Raw genomic sequence first — 15,057 nt, 5'->3', positions numbered from 1 at the left:
CCCTGTAGAGCAGTTCTCGCCTGTCCTACAGGGCCGCTGTGAGTCAGATCAAGAGATAGCACAGGGTTGTCTGCTTGTTCACTTAACCATAGAAACAGCCAGACCCAAATCCTCGCTCCCCCAGAACCTTGCTAGAATAAGTTCACTTGTAAAGGAGACACAGATGGCCCCTGCACTTTGACACATAATAATTCTCCTCAAAACTTATTTTCCCCTTGTAAAGTCACATTCTTCAGCATATTCTATTCTGATTCTCTGCTTATGCTTCTTCCCATTTAGTTCCCGTAGTGTTCAGTACAGACAAATAAAACCCGACATGGACTTGCGCAGAACCGTACTGGAGAGGCCTGCAAGGGGCTGCTAGCTCTGGCTAACAACACACGCGCTTTTCCAGGAGTTAGAAACAAAAGCATCAGACAAGAACACAACTTTTCAGAAGATTTCCGTTTTTGAAATACACAACTCTCACGGCACACAGTATTTACATTTCAAGTTTTTTTACAAAATACGTACGCCATTTTGAAAGAATACTGTTGAGAACATGATCTACAACACTTGTCAGATAGCTCAAAAAGAACTCATGGAATCTGGTCTCCATAGATCCACTGTATAATGACATGAACAAAATATGGCTGAAGGTCAAGCCATACCCAGATGTATAAATACTAATTTTCCATACCTGGCACCAGCAAACTATGGGCTTTGGTTGGCCTGTTTGGGTATAGCCGTGAGCTAGCCATGGTTTATGTGTGTTTTTAAAAAGGGGTTATTTAAAATAAAAGCATAATATGCAAAGGTGATGCACGTGGCCTGCAGAGCCTAAATATTCACTCTCTAGCCGCTTATAGGGCATGTCTGCTGACCACTGCTCTGTGTGACAGGAGCCTTGGTGGTGCCGTGGTGACACGCAGGTGGTCTGACCCTACCAGCCACTCTGTGAGAAAGACGTGGCAATTTGCTTCCTGGGCAGTTCTACTCTGTCCCACAGGGACACTAAGAGAGGGAGTCCACTCACTGATAAAGGCAATGGCTCTTTATAACAACAACTGAGAGAGCGGTGTGCACTGATGAGGGATAACCAAGCCGCCAGTCTTGGACCTGCATCATCACCAGACTCTTTTCTAAAGGAGGCACTTCTGCTTGAATATGTACATTTCTAGACTATAATTACACCTGGAAAGTAGCACTGCTACTGGACTCTAGCCCTTTGTCCTTAGGCCTCCACATGAACTCACAGTATTCCCAGGGGCTACAGAAAACAAGAAGCATTTCTAATGTGAAGTCAATGCGTTTTTCAGAAGCTGGACACCAATTTACAGTCTTACATATTAATCAAAATCATCATCATCATCTAGTGCTGCATTATTTAAATAACATCTACAAAAACACGCTGAGACATTCCACTCCATTATTCTCAGAAGCAAGATGAACTAGTTAACCTCATAATGACTTATTTGGGAAGTAAGAAAGAGGAGGAGGAGAAGAAGAAGAAACAACAGCAAAAGCACAGCAAATGACTTCGAGGTGAAAGCTGGGGCCCCTTCAGAAAGGGTCCCAAGCTGACCGGGCTTCTCATATTAATGTCAGCTTGCAGCGGCTGCTTTGGAAATTGAGCAACTGTCTCTGTCAGTGCGCTGTTTTTTGCAGAAAGGATGACGGGTCCATGAGCAAATGCTTTTTAAAAAGTAGAACTGGGTCAGAGCTGCTCAACACAGGGTGCCGTCTGAACAATTCCTGGTCGGTGGGCTAGCTGGTCATGCTGCAACACAAGGATGGGACTGGACATTCATCCTTCTGCAGGCTGGGCTGGGAAGCACCCCACCACCAAGTCATCTATGTGGGTCCGTGTTTTTAGATGCTCGGAAAACGCTGAGGTAGATGGTATTCAGATGAAGATGCTCTATACCCTGATTCGATCCGGACTAGCTTCCTTGAGTATTCTCCTTGGAAATATCTTCCGCTTAAGTGCAATTAACTAAACAATGAGAGACAGGAAGTAAAATTTAATTCTCCATGAATTAAAGAGCATATTGAAAAATAGAGTGCATCAAATTTCTCTGTGAGGGCCATAGGGCCACAATTATTTCCACAAGCTTATAGAGTTTAAAAAAATTTAGGTAAGACTTCATCATTCCTCGCCCAAAACAAAGCCATCACGAAGTTTGTCTGGTCATTATGCTTAGCGCAAAGCACACAAGGGACTCACAAAAGAACCAAAACTAGTTTGCTCCAAACTTCTTTTCTTAAGGAACGACTTACTGGTAAGACTTTTACAGAGTTATTACTACGCAGGTTAATTTTCTTATTAAGACATAACTTTGGGCTTGAAAATAACTAATTATGCTGCACAGGATTTTGAAAACATTAGCAGCAATCATTTGGAAAGGCAGGTGACATCTTCTATATGTTAAAGTGGTTTGGAGGGTGAGCTAGGACTCTGGGCAGAGAAGTAGGCAAAGTTGTTGGATTGGAGTGGGGCTAAGGGTGATGGGCGTGGGAGAGTAAGGCGCTACATTGGAGTAGGTCAAGGGCGTGGTGCTGGGGAGGAGAAACAGAATCTTCCCTTCCTTTCTCCCCCTACTGGCTCCTGGCTCCCTGTCCTGTGCTGAAAGGGATCAAAGACTGACCCTCCCTCCCCTGTCACCACTAGCCAGGACCCCTTTCCTTCCCATGCAGGCAGGTTCCTCACTGGACCCCTAGTCTAAAAGATGGAACAGAGATTTCCTCCCACCCCTAGAATTTTACCTGCAAGTAGCAGGGGCAAAACTGGCAACAAAAGAAATCTGGATTCTCTGGGAAGTGGAGGGAGGCTAAGTGGCAGTCCTGCGTGCCTGCCCAACCTACTTCTGGACTGTCTTCCCGAGTGCAACAGAAAAGTCCAACTTCTGTTTCCTCTGCAGCTCACAGTAATTGCGGTCTTCCTCCTCTTCCTCAGTTTAAGTTGCATGATCCCTGAGTCACAGCTAGAAAAAGCCTGCTCAACTGTTACCTTGAACAGAGGCCCAGAATAGGCTCGCTTTTCCTGCATAAGTGAGGTCAGCCCAGACTCTCGTTCCTCTCCTTCATTCCATTTTTCTTCAGAGTGTTTCATACCTGCAGTCACTGACAGGTTCTCTTATCTCTGTCTGTTTACCTCACAAATCTTCCTCCTACCAAGCATCGCCCTCACCCTGCTTTTGGTTCCAGAGCTCCAGAAGGGTGCACCAGAGTGGAGTTTTCCCCAAAGGAGAGGTGGGAAGGGATGGAGTCAAGAGGAGGAGCCTGGCCAGCAAGTCTTTGGAAGGTCGGTGGAAAGCTACCCATTGTCCACAGAACAGTGGTGAGGTCTGCAGAGAACATAGTGTGGTCACTTTGGAAAGAAAATGGAAGATCCATAAAAAATTCTAGAATTGGATGAGGAATCTGAATACCGTTTATACTCGTGTATAAGCCGAGTTTTTCAGCACAAAAAATGTGCTGAAAAACTGGGGTTCGGCTTACACACGGGTCAGTAGTACCCCAGCGAGATGTAACATCTCACTGCCCACAGGTAACAGGATGAGTGCCTGTTATCTCACGGGTGATTGCCATTTCTCCGCTGTTCATTCAAAGCCGCACTGACACTGCAGGGCTTTGAATGTTTGTTTACTCACATCTAACCAATCAGAGCCGTCCTATGACGTGGACGGCTCCAATTCGCAGAAGCGCCCACAGTGATTCACTTAAACTAGCAGCTGAACTGGTAAGGATGTGTCTGTCTGTGGCTGCGCTCAGTCTCTCCCCTCTGGTCTCTGTTAATTCACATCCTGCATCCCCTGCCCGTACAGACCCCCGCCCTCTTCCTGGCTAACACGTCAGGCAGGGTGGGGTGGGGAGGGGAGACAACACTTTACCATGAAAGTGCTTAAATGGATACTCTTGAACTAAAACAAAAACGCAAGTCATATGAGGCTGGTTTCAAGAGCAGAAGAGAGCAATAACAGTGTTGCAAGTAGGGAATTCTGTGTTGATGAAAAGCAAGTGAGGGAGTGGTGGAAAATGAAGGCTGACTTGGAACAGATTCCATAAATTAAAAAAGCTCGTTGTGGTTTACATCTTTTTATGGGGCTCTAGAGAGTGAATTGCATAAATGGGTTATGGAGTGTCGTCAAAATGGTTACTGCATAACACGCATAGGAATCCGCATACGTGATCTACAAATGGCTAAGGATGACAAATATACAGCACCAGGCATTGAAAACTTGCTGGGTCAGCAGGATGGTGTACCTGCTTCATGAATAGGTTTGGCCTACTATGTTTGAAACAAAGAACAAAGATTTCCCAGAAACTGCCACAAGACCTTGAAGGAAAAATTACTGTATGTCATTCCAGTCATTTATTATAAAACAAAGATGGATTTATAATTATGACCTGGCAGATATTGGGAATAGGGATGAAACTGCCATGACTTTTGATCTTCCAAGCAACAGAACTGTGACAAGTTTAGGAGAAAAACCGTTTTTCTCAAAACCACAGGGAAAAAAACAAAAACACTTTACAGTTGTTCTATCATGTTTGGCTAATGGAACTAAGCTGCATCCTGTCATTATTTTTAAAAGAAATACCTTGCCTAAAAAGATCAATTTCCCACCAAAAATTACTGTGCGTGCACATGTTAAAGGCTGGATGGATGAAGAGAGAACAAAAAAATGTCTGGAAGAAATTTGGAACTGACGACCAGGAACAGCCTTAAAGAAAAAGCCACTGTTACTTGTTTGGGATGTTCAGAGCCAACCTATCGGATGACATAAAAAAATTGGCAAAATTTAGAAAATTTACTTTAGCCATTATTCCAGGTGGGCTTACATCTGTACTGCAGCCTCTGGATGTACCTTTGAATAAGCCTTTTAAAGACCCTGTGTGAAAGGTGTGGCATGAATGTCATCTGGTCAAGCTCGACTAACAAAAGGAGGAAATCTCATGAAGCCTGACATAGAGTTAATAGCAAAGTGGGTTCGAGATGCATGGAAAGACATTCCAGAAGACATGGTGTGATGTGCCTTCCAGAAATGTAGTATTAGTAATGCTATGGATGGCTGTGAAGACTGCGCTTTGTATGAAAATGACAGCAGTGATGGTGATGACGGCGATCTCAGTGAGGACAGTGTCTATGATGACCTCACACCAGATGAACCTCTGCATTGGGATACGGATGATGATGAATACAGTTTTGAAGGATTTTAACTCTTTACTTTTTAGCTTGGTTGTTGATTGAGCTCAGGGAATAGTACTCTTAAGGTATCATTGTTGATACCTTATTGTTTTTGTTGAACTTATTTTCCACTTACTGTCCTGGTTTACTACTGTTAATTGACTTGTCCTTTTATTTTTTTTAGTTAAAATAAATATTTAAATACATTACACTACTGATGTCTCAATTTTCAGTAATTTTATTTTCATTTGTTTTGATTATTGAAACTCACCAATAGCTTCTGCATTTTCCACCCTAGGCTTATACTCGAGTCAATCAGTTTTTCTGGTTTCCCAGGTAATAATTAGGTACCTCGGCTTGTACTCAGGTTGGCTTATATTTGAGTGTATATGGTAGGTTCTTGGTGAACAATTCTTAGGGCACTCTAGCTTTACCTGAGGTTTTTATCTCCTGAGTTTTAGATTAAATGAATAGTACTATTAGATTTTGAAGACAAATGAGGTAAATAAAGGCTATTATGACTTCTCCCTGAATATTATGACACAACCTTGAAATATTGAAATATAAAGTATAAGCCAATGAGGAAAATGAAGAATTTCTGGTTGTGAATTCATAGCAGTATTTTAAAAAAGTCAGATGCTAGGGTATCAAGGAAAATGCTGTTTGGTGCCCACATATAATATGGAAAACTCACCTGTTCGGCAAAAAACGAGAAGACCGTAAATATAATCACAGTTGCCAGTAAACAATGAGTCCAGAACTTCAGTTTATCCCGATACGCCCTCCTGTTTGGAGAGAAGAAAACGAGAAGGTACCTCTGTGTGGCCTCACTGTCATTAAGTGAGCCATTCATACGCTCAAAGACAAGGACGCACAGCCATGGAGTGAACACGGACTCATTTTGACCTGTACGGCAGGCGGAACTGTCCCCCGCCCTCCGGTCTCGGAGAGGTCAATCTTTTGGGGAGTAGACACCTCATTTTTCTCCTGAGGCGTGTCTGATAGGCCATGACACCAGCAGGCCTTCAAATTCACGTACAAGTTTTGCAAAAACAACATTATAAAAAACAAAACTTGCCGCTTGGGGCAATTCTAAACCACTCTTCCCCCCACGTTTACTTAGTCATCACTTGCATTTATTCATTGCCTTAAAACAAAAAAGTGCTTGCCACCCTCAAGTCCATTTGATCCCATAGGAAAAGCAGAAGTGCCCCTTTGGGTTCCTAGACTCTACGTCTTTCCTGGAGCATGCAGCCTCGTCTTTCTCCTACAAAGCAGCTGCTGAATTCAAACTCCTGACCTTGCAGTTAAGAGGATCAGGGCTCTTTAGTCATCCCATAATAACCCAATCAACAGAAGAACAAGATAAGGTCTCTGAACAAGATAAGGTTTACAAACCTAGAGAGCCACTGACCTGCAGACAGCCACCATCATACCAAAAACAGACAAAAAGATATGTCACAAAACTCAAAGTCTTGTGGAAAAACGTCAAGAAGTGAGGAATGCACCAGAGATGCCGGCAATCCATTCTGCCTGAAGGGCAGAGAGAAAGCAGCTGGACGCGGAAGAGGACGGGCAGCAGAGCAGCAGCGAGTCACAGGCGGCAGGTGAGCTCTTAGCCATGGGAAGAAGGGTGTCAGTTCCAGCAAACCATGCCAGGGGTTCGGACTAAATAGGCCTAACTGGGGCATGGGGGTGGGTGGGAGGACGGCTGGCAGGGTAAGGGAAGGGGTACCACAATCAGGGTAAAGCAGCGGCCATGTGAAGCATGGCTGGAGATGCAGGTGAGTTAGTTGCAGCCCAAGGAAAGAATGAGGCGGTAGGCAGGGAGACGGAGAGCAAATAAGCAACAGAAGACACATCTTCTGAGAGCTGAACCCATGGACTGAAGACTATAGGCCACCGGCACAAAGAGAGGCCGTCTGAAGGTCCTTCATCTGAAATAATGAGTAACGTGCCAAGCAGAATGTTAAAGATGCTTAGCTTAAGGCCTGGAAGAAATGCTAATATCCACCAAATTCAGATCTCTGCAAGGAGCTCCAGATTCCCGTTTACAACTGCCTGCTGTGCATAGCGGTACTTCAAATCACACGTTCAAATCACCCATATACCCCAGCATATTGACAGGCAGTTGTTCCTCCTGCACTTCCCGACTCTGTTAACAGTATCACAACCAGGGCGGTCAGTCCTACTCACCACAGCATCACTCAGCGCCTGCATGCAGCTCACAGAACTAATGAGTCACGCGCCACAGCACAGTCCTCGGAGAGCCCTGCAGTAGCTGGAGGTGAGCAGACCTTCCTCAGCCACCCATCCACTGGGCATGTACCATGTGCTAAGGGGGCACTGTGGGCCCTGGGATGGGTAAGACGCAGGTGTTGTCCTGAGAGAGGGCTGACAGTCTACCAGGGAACAATCAGAGACTCTACTGTGCTGTGAAGTAAGTGGGGGAAGGAAGGGAGCGGGGACAGGAATAAAGCCAGTCAGGGAAGCAGGGGACTCAAGATATCAGAAGAGAAAAAGGAAATCCGCTATAAAGCAAGATGGGGTGGTGGAGCAGCAGTGGGGCAGGGTTGTCTGGGGCCTGCAGGGAGACAATTAACATCTATTCCAACAGACCGTGGAGAAGTCCTCATCACAGGCCTGAGAGAGATTTAAGAGAACTTGCATGCCCTGGTACCTCAAAGACAGGTAAGCGGGACAATTAGCATGGACAATGCGGTTACCTGTTTATTTTCATATTTGTTAGAAAAAGGTATTACTGAATCCTGAACATCTTAAGCCTGATTTACTGCTCTGTACAACACAGAAACCACAGTCCTATCAAACTACTATTTAAACGGGCCCTGAAAACTAACTAAGTGTAATCCCAAACTGCAACTGGAGGAGTCAATATTTGGGACCATCTAAAGACCACTTTCCTCTACACAGAGCAAAGCACAACTGTGGAGAAGCCACTTCTGAACATCAGCACCAGAAATGTCTTCCCTTGTCTTCGTCCTGCACAACTCTGTGAGATCGTTTCTATACAGCACAGAGATGCCAATCCTTCCCTCATCTATAGTGGGTCCCTGCATAAAGTGCTTCCCAGTCTGTCTCCAAGCTTCTCTGTCACTATTTCTGTGTAGAAAGGAATGTTCCACCTAAGCCGGACTAACCCATACACCTCCCGATCATTTGACCTCTAAGCCTTTGTTCATCATTCCCTTCTGATCATGTTGTGAAATGCTTCCTTCAGAACTTAGCCTTCTTCCATGTCCCTCAGCCACTGTCCACGGAGCCACTCCGACCAAGACTGGCAACTCGGTCCATATGGACTCCTCAGAACATGCTCCTTATGAACGGGTGCTCTCTTCACCTATACATCAGTCAACAAACAGCTGAATAGACAATTGCTGTTCCCATTAAGGCAGCGGTTCTCAACTCCCTTGAGAGTCAAACGACCCTCTCACAGGGGTTGCCCAATTCATAACAGTAGCAAAATTACAGTTATGAAGTAGCAACGAAATAATTTTATGGTTGGGGGGGGCGGTGCACCACAACAAGAGGAACTGTATAAAAGGGTCGGGAAGGTAGAGAACCACTGCATTAAGGCATAGTTACCCTCTGAACACATGCATATCATCCTGTTGGAGCAGAGCGCCAAGAGAGAGGAAATACAGCTCCAATTAAACTGAAAGGAAGGTGCCCCAGTGGTGCAGAAGTTAAGAGTTTGGTAGCAGGGAATCCAGGATAGATAAACACCCCAGGGCCAACAATGAGAGCTGAGACACCAGGAGGATTAGGGGAAGGTGGGGGGGAGAAAGGATTAACCTATAATCTCCTCTCAGGGGGTCGAACAATGGAAAAGTGGGTGAGGACAGAGGACTATATAAGATATGAAAATAATAATCTACAACTTATCAAGGGTTCGTGAGGGAGGGTGGGTGGTGGGGAAGGGGAAGACATGGGGAGCTGATATCAGGGGCTCAAGTGGGAAGAGAATGCTTTGAAAATGATGATGGCAGCATATGTGCAAATGTGCTTGACACACTGGTTGAATGTATGGATTGTGATAAAAGATGTAAGATCCCCAATAAAAGTACTTAATAATAAAAAATATTTTGGCAGATAAGTTCATTGAAACCTATCTGCCTCCTGGGGGAGGTAAGAGCTGGTGATCTGCACCTATAAAGATTACAGCCTCACTGTTGAGGACAGTGGAAGTCCCAACTCTATATGCAGTGTCCACATGTAAATTAAGCCTCTGGGAAATCCCTCTGATCACCGCTGAGGGAGGTGGATAGCCTTGTTATCTGACAGAGCATATTCACTGTACAGTCAATTATGACAGATGTCGTTAGGTTAAAATGGAATCTTACCATTTGATCTCCCCTTTGGCCCATTTAAAAGGGTTTCAGTTAAAAAAAATGAAGGGGAAATACATACAGGTTAGCCTCTAGTGAATTCCCTCACCCGCTAGACCAGGGAGGTGGATAGCCTTGCTATCAGGTGCTGTCATGCAGAGTGTAGTTAGTGGAAAGTGGATTCTTACAGGTGCAGTTAGGTGAAAACTTAGCACCCTATCATTTGATCTCCCTTATGATCCATTTTAAATTTGCTCTAGTTTTAAAATATTTTCTATTGAGGTTTTTATCTATTTCACTTTATTTTATTAAACTGACTAAAAAATTACAGCCTTGGAAACGCTCTAGGGCAGGTCTGCTTTTGAAGGAGTTCCAGCAGCCAATGGTAAGTGCTCTGCTACTGCCGGAAAGGCCTGCGGTTCAAGCCAGTCATCCGGCTCCTGCCACAGGGAAGACGTGGCTGCCGGGTTCGCTGCACACTCTCTGGGGCAGCACTACGCTGTCCAGTGGCCGGCTATTAAGTCAGAATTGACTTGGTGGCAGTGTAGCAAGTGACAAGATTTCCTGTTAAGTACTTTCTTCAACTCCCTTAAAATGCTAATGAGTACCTTTCATATTAATTGAAATTAAAAATAAGCTAAAAGTATATTTGAAAAGAAGTTATTGCCCAAATAATAACACATTAAAGGTATTTCACCACTATACAGTAGAAATAGATGTGTAATTATATGAAAAATGACAACTTACCATTCTTGCAGCTCATGAATATGAAGGAAGCGGTTTCGGTAGTCCCTTGGCAGCTCAAACTGGGAAGGAATGGGAAACATGGATTCATAGAAGTCCTTGAGAACAGCCTTCACTGTCTGGGCATCCTTATGATTGTGGTCAATGTTGTCATTCAGACATACAAATTTCCTGAAGTGACAGAGACCAAGGATTACAGATGATCCTATTACTAGCAGAACAAGGAATGGACTCCCAATACACTTGATACCCTCCCCCGCTGGTGCTTTCACTGATGTCACTCTGTGGAGGAGTAATGTCCCTCAAACGGCTCTTTAGCTCTGCGTCACCTGTAAACCGACAGACCGGGTTAGCTCATTTAGAAGGCGCCTTCTAGTTGGATGAGAAAAACTAATTCAATGATTTTCATTTAGTGTGACTGTAATTATGTGTTCAATCGATGTAACTAATTGACTGGAACATTTTGTTAGCAGCTGGGGAAAAACTAGTTAAGCCTTTAAACCTGCTTTCTATGAAATAATAGCTATCTTAAAAAGAATTGTCCTATAGAGAATTAAAATAGCAACAGTCTGATAGCTACAGTTTGATGATATCAACTTAATATACCACCAATCAGGTGTAGGATGCTACAGTTCTGACAAAAGTGATTATAGTTTTTGCTTTCCTACTTGTTTCAAGTTCCTTCAAGGTGAAGATCATTAAACCAAGGACCCTGTAAACAGAAGGTAGGTATGATACCACTTTTGAAGTAGGCAAGCCAAAATTTAATAAAAGAAAAAAATGTAATAAAGCATTTAACCCCAACTACTAACTTATAGGAAAGAAAGCAAACATAGAAACATGTATACAACTGGTATACAATGAGATAAATCAAAAGTATAGGAAAGCCACAGAACATATAATTAGATTTATTCACACCCACACAAAATGCTTATATAAGCGGGGGCAGGTGTGGGGCGGTGGGGTGGGGCATGGAGAAGAGCCAGGGAAAGCTATAGACTGAATTATAATGAATGAATTTCATCAGATACCATTTTAACAAAATTAAATGCAAAATAATTACTTATAAAAATGAGGCAATGTGTATACTAGTTGATCATATTAAAGAATTATCATTCATTTTTAGAGGTATTAATGGCATTGTAGCTATATTTCTAAGAGTTCCTATGCTTTATACAGGTTTGACAAGATAGTTATGTATTTGTACTTATTTACCTTAGCTACAAATATACCCAGGAATGTGGACAAGGTTATGAAAACGTCTTAGACAAAACTAAACACCTGGGAAAAATGAGTCACTGGGCCTAGGGGATGGATCAGGACCTTAGTCTCTCTCAGGTGCTACAGAGGTCAGCTGACATAACACAGCTCACAAAGACAATGTTCTATATCCTGCCCTGGTGAGTAATAACAAGGATCTTAAAAGCTCATGAGCAGCCATCTAAGATGCAAATTTTGGTCTCTCCCCATCTAGAAGAAAGAAAAGTGATTAAAACTGAAAGACACGTGGAAATAGTCTAGTGGGCTGACGGCCTGTGCAAATACTAGTTTCCACAACCTTGAGACCAGAAAAATTACATAGTGCCTGGCTACCATTACTTTGAGAAGGATCACATTAGAACAGTGGTTCTCCCAACGCAAGGGGAGAGGGTACTGTTTATGTCTCCACAGGGAAGGAGGGACCAGACTTCAACCCAGTGCCTAAAGGTGTGAATGCAACATTCCGGCATGGAGTAGAGAACCAGTGGAGAGGTCTGGGAGGCTGCCCCAGTACCAAAACACTAAGTGGACGCCTGCCTCTCCTCCCAGAAGAATTTATTTCAAAGAAAGGCATTGAATCTGCATCTCCGGGAGAGGGGCATATCTGATCGGAGCACATGGGAGCAGATGAAGGGGGAGTAGGAGAGAGTGGAGCACATCCTGGCCCACCAGGCCCTGAGGACGATGACCCCAATTAGAGCGCCAGTCTACAGAGAGGACCACATGGCTGGCCCCACTACGAGACATGACGTCCCTCACTAACCCATGGCCCTGCAGGGGACAGCACCAGAGACACAGTGTGGGAATTGCACCTGACCTGATCCCACCACACTGAGGCAAAGCACTGGGGTAGTCCAGCAGAACAGCAAGGGAATGGAGTGGCAAGATCCCCAGGGAATGCTGAAAGTGGACTTTGGGGCCAGGGTGTGGTGCCCCAACAGACTGGACTGGAAAACACTCCTAAAGGCCAACAAAAGATCCTTGAACTAACTACAAGCTTTTCTTTCTTTTTGTGTTTTGTTTTGTTCTTTGTCAGTGGTTTGTTGTTGTTTTCTTGTATATTGTTGCTTGGTTTTGCTCTGTCTTGTTTTTGTGTGTGTTATTATCTCTGCAGGTCTGTCTAAATAAGATAGGCTGGATGAACACTCTGGAGGAAAAACAGCAGGACTGACAGTTCTTGGGGGACATGGGATAGGGTGAGGTGGGGGGAAAGGAAGTGGTGTTAACAAACCCAGGGACAAGGAAACAACAAGTGATCCAAATTGGTGGTGAGGTGGATGTGGCAGGCCTGGTAGGGCATGATCAAGGGTAATGTAAAGAAGAGGTATAGCTGAAACCCAGGTGGGGATGGAGCATGATAGTGGGACAGGAGGAAGGTCAAGGGAAATAGAGGAAAGAGCTGGGAGGCAAAGGGCATTTATAGAGGTCTAGACAAAGACATGTACCTATGCAAATATATATATGAAGTTGGGGAAATAGATCTATGTGCTTATATTTATAGGTTTAGTATTAAGGTGGCAGAGGGACATTGGGCCTCCACTCGAGAGCTCCCTCAATGCAAGAAAACTTTCTTCTATTAAATTGGCATTCTGTGATGCTCACCCTCCCGATATAACTGCTGAAGACAAAGTGGGTGAACAAGCAAATGTGGTGAAGAAAGCTGATGGTGCTGGCCTATCAAAAGATACAGCGATTGGGGTCTTAAAGGCTTGAAGGTAAACAAGCGGCCATCTAGCTCAGAAGCAACAAAGCCCACATGGAAGAACACACCAGCCTGTGTGATCACATGGTTCCAAAGGGATCAGTTATCAGGCATCAAAGAACAAAAAAACATTTCATTGGATCGCTGAAGACAAATGGGTGCCATAAGCAAATGTGGCGAAGAAAGCTGATGGTGCCCGGCTATCAAAAGTTATAGTGTCTGGGGTCTTAAAGGACTGAAGGTAAACAAGTGGCCATCTAGCTCAGAAGCAACAACGTCCACATGGAAGAAACACACCAGCCTGTGCGATCTCGAGGTGTCGAAGGGATCAGGTATAAAGGCATCATCAGAACAAAAAAAATCTTACCAGAGTGAATGAAGGGGGAAGTGCAGAGTGGAGACTCAAAGCCCATTGTTGGCCACTGGAGATCCCCTTGCAGAGGGGTCTAAGGGAGATGAGTCAGTCAGGGTGCGATGTAGCAACGATGAAGAATACAGCTTTCCTCCAGTTCCTAAATGCTTCCTCCCCACCCCAACTATCATGATCCGTACTACCTTGCAAGTCTGGATAGAGCAGAGGATGTACACTGGTGCAGATAGGAGCTGGAGGCACAGGGAATCCAGGGCGGATGATACCTTCAGGACCAGGGGTGTGAGGGGAGATACTGGGAGGGTAGAGGGTGAGTGGGTTGCAAAGGGGGAACCGATTACAAGGATTTACATGTGACCTCCTCCCTGGGGGACGGACAACAGAAAAGGGAGTGAAGGAAGACGTTGGACAGGACAAGATATGACAAAATAATAATTTATAAATTATCACGGGCTTATGAGGTAAGGGGGAGCAGGGAGGAATGGGGAAAAAAGAGGACCTGATACAAAGGGCTTAAGTGGAGAGCAAATGCTTTGAAAATGATGAGGGCAAAGAATGTACAGATGTGCTTTACACAATTGATGTATGTATGGATTGTGATAAGAGTCATATGAGCCCCTAATAAAATGTTTTTTTAAAAAAAGAACAGTGGTTCTCAAACCTTCCTAATGCCACGACTATTTAATATTGCCATGTCCCTTTCATACAGTTCCTCATGTTGTGGTGACCCCCCCAACCATAAAATTGTTTGCGTTGCTACACCATAACTCCAATTTTGCTACTGTTATGAACCGGACGACCCCTGTGAAAGGGTCGTTTGACCCCCCCCCCAGGGGCCGCGACCCACAGGTTGAGAACCAATGCATGAGAAGCTCCTAGATAGAATGAGAGAAAAACATTGAACAGTCCTTGAAAGCTTATGAGACCGAGTTTATTGGTCGGCTAGAGACTGGAGGGACCTATTACAAGAAGACCCTTAGTCACTCTAAGGCCTGGCCCTGAACTCATCCCCATGTTGGGATAACCAGCCCTCTAAGAGGGACAGAGGGTTATGAAAGAAAGACAGAATGGAAAGAGGAAACATTGGGAGGCAGTGGGATAAGCAAGAATACATCAAGAAGACTGAAATGAATGAGCTGAAACAAAACGTGTGTAAGTTGCTGAATGTAAACCTGACAATCTGCTATGTACATTTCACCTAAATCACAATAAAAAAGACTTTTTTAGAGATACACACTGAGTTTATGAAAGTTCACTTTTCTCTTTTCTGAACTTGGGGCGACTTGAAATGAAGGGATATCAATGAAGTAAGACCACTGAGCGTAGGACATGAGCCCTGAATCTCTCCTGGATGAAAAACAAGCACACAGTATAAAGAGCACTTGAGGGCAACTGGGAAAATAATGTAACAAACTGCGTCCTGTTATTTTTGTTGGGTGCCATCAAATCAATTCCAATCATAGCG

At 44.3% G+C, this 15,057-nt stretch overlaps 1 protein-coding gene across 1 annotated transcript in view; it reads right to left on the bottom strand.

The window, feature by feature from the left end:
- Positions 1 to 425: 425 nt before the first annotated feature.
- Positions 426 to 15,057, bottom strand: part of GNPTAB (N-acetylglucosamine-1-phosphate transferase subunits alpha and beta) — a 106,359-nt gene continuing 91,727 nt past the window's right edge. Inside the window, exons 19-21 of the mRNA XM_075551098.1 lie at positions 10,264 to 10,431; positions 5,865 to 5,955; positions 426 to 1,975 (exon numbers count right to left, since the gene is read on the bottom strand). Of these exons, the coding sequence (XP_075407213.1) occupies positions 1,901 to 1,975; positions 5,865 to 5,955; positions 10,264 to 10,431 (334 nt within the window). The 3' untranslated portion in view covers positions 426 to 1,900. The remainder of the gene's footprint in view (positions 1,976 to 5,864; positions 5,956 to 10,263; positions 10,432 to 15,057) is intronic.

This window comes from Tenrec ecaudatus, chromosome 6 (assembly GCF_050624435.1).
Source record: "Tenrec ecaudatus isolate mTenEca1 chromosome 6, mTenEca1.hap1, whole genome shotgun sequence".
In the NCBI taxonomy this organism is placed as follows: Eukaryota; Metazoa; Chordata; class Mammalia; order Afrosoricida; family Tenrecidae; genus Tenrec; species Tenrec ecaudatus.
The sequence above is the reverse complement of the archived record's forward strand: the minus strand, read 5'-3'. Positions and strand labels throughout refer to the sequence as shown.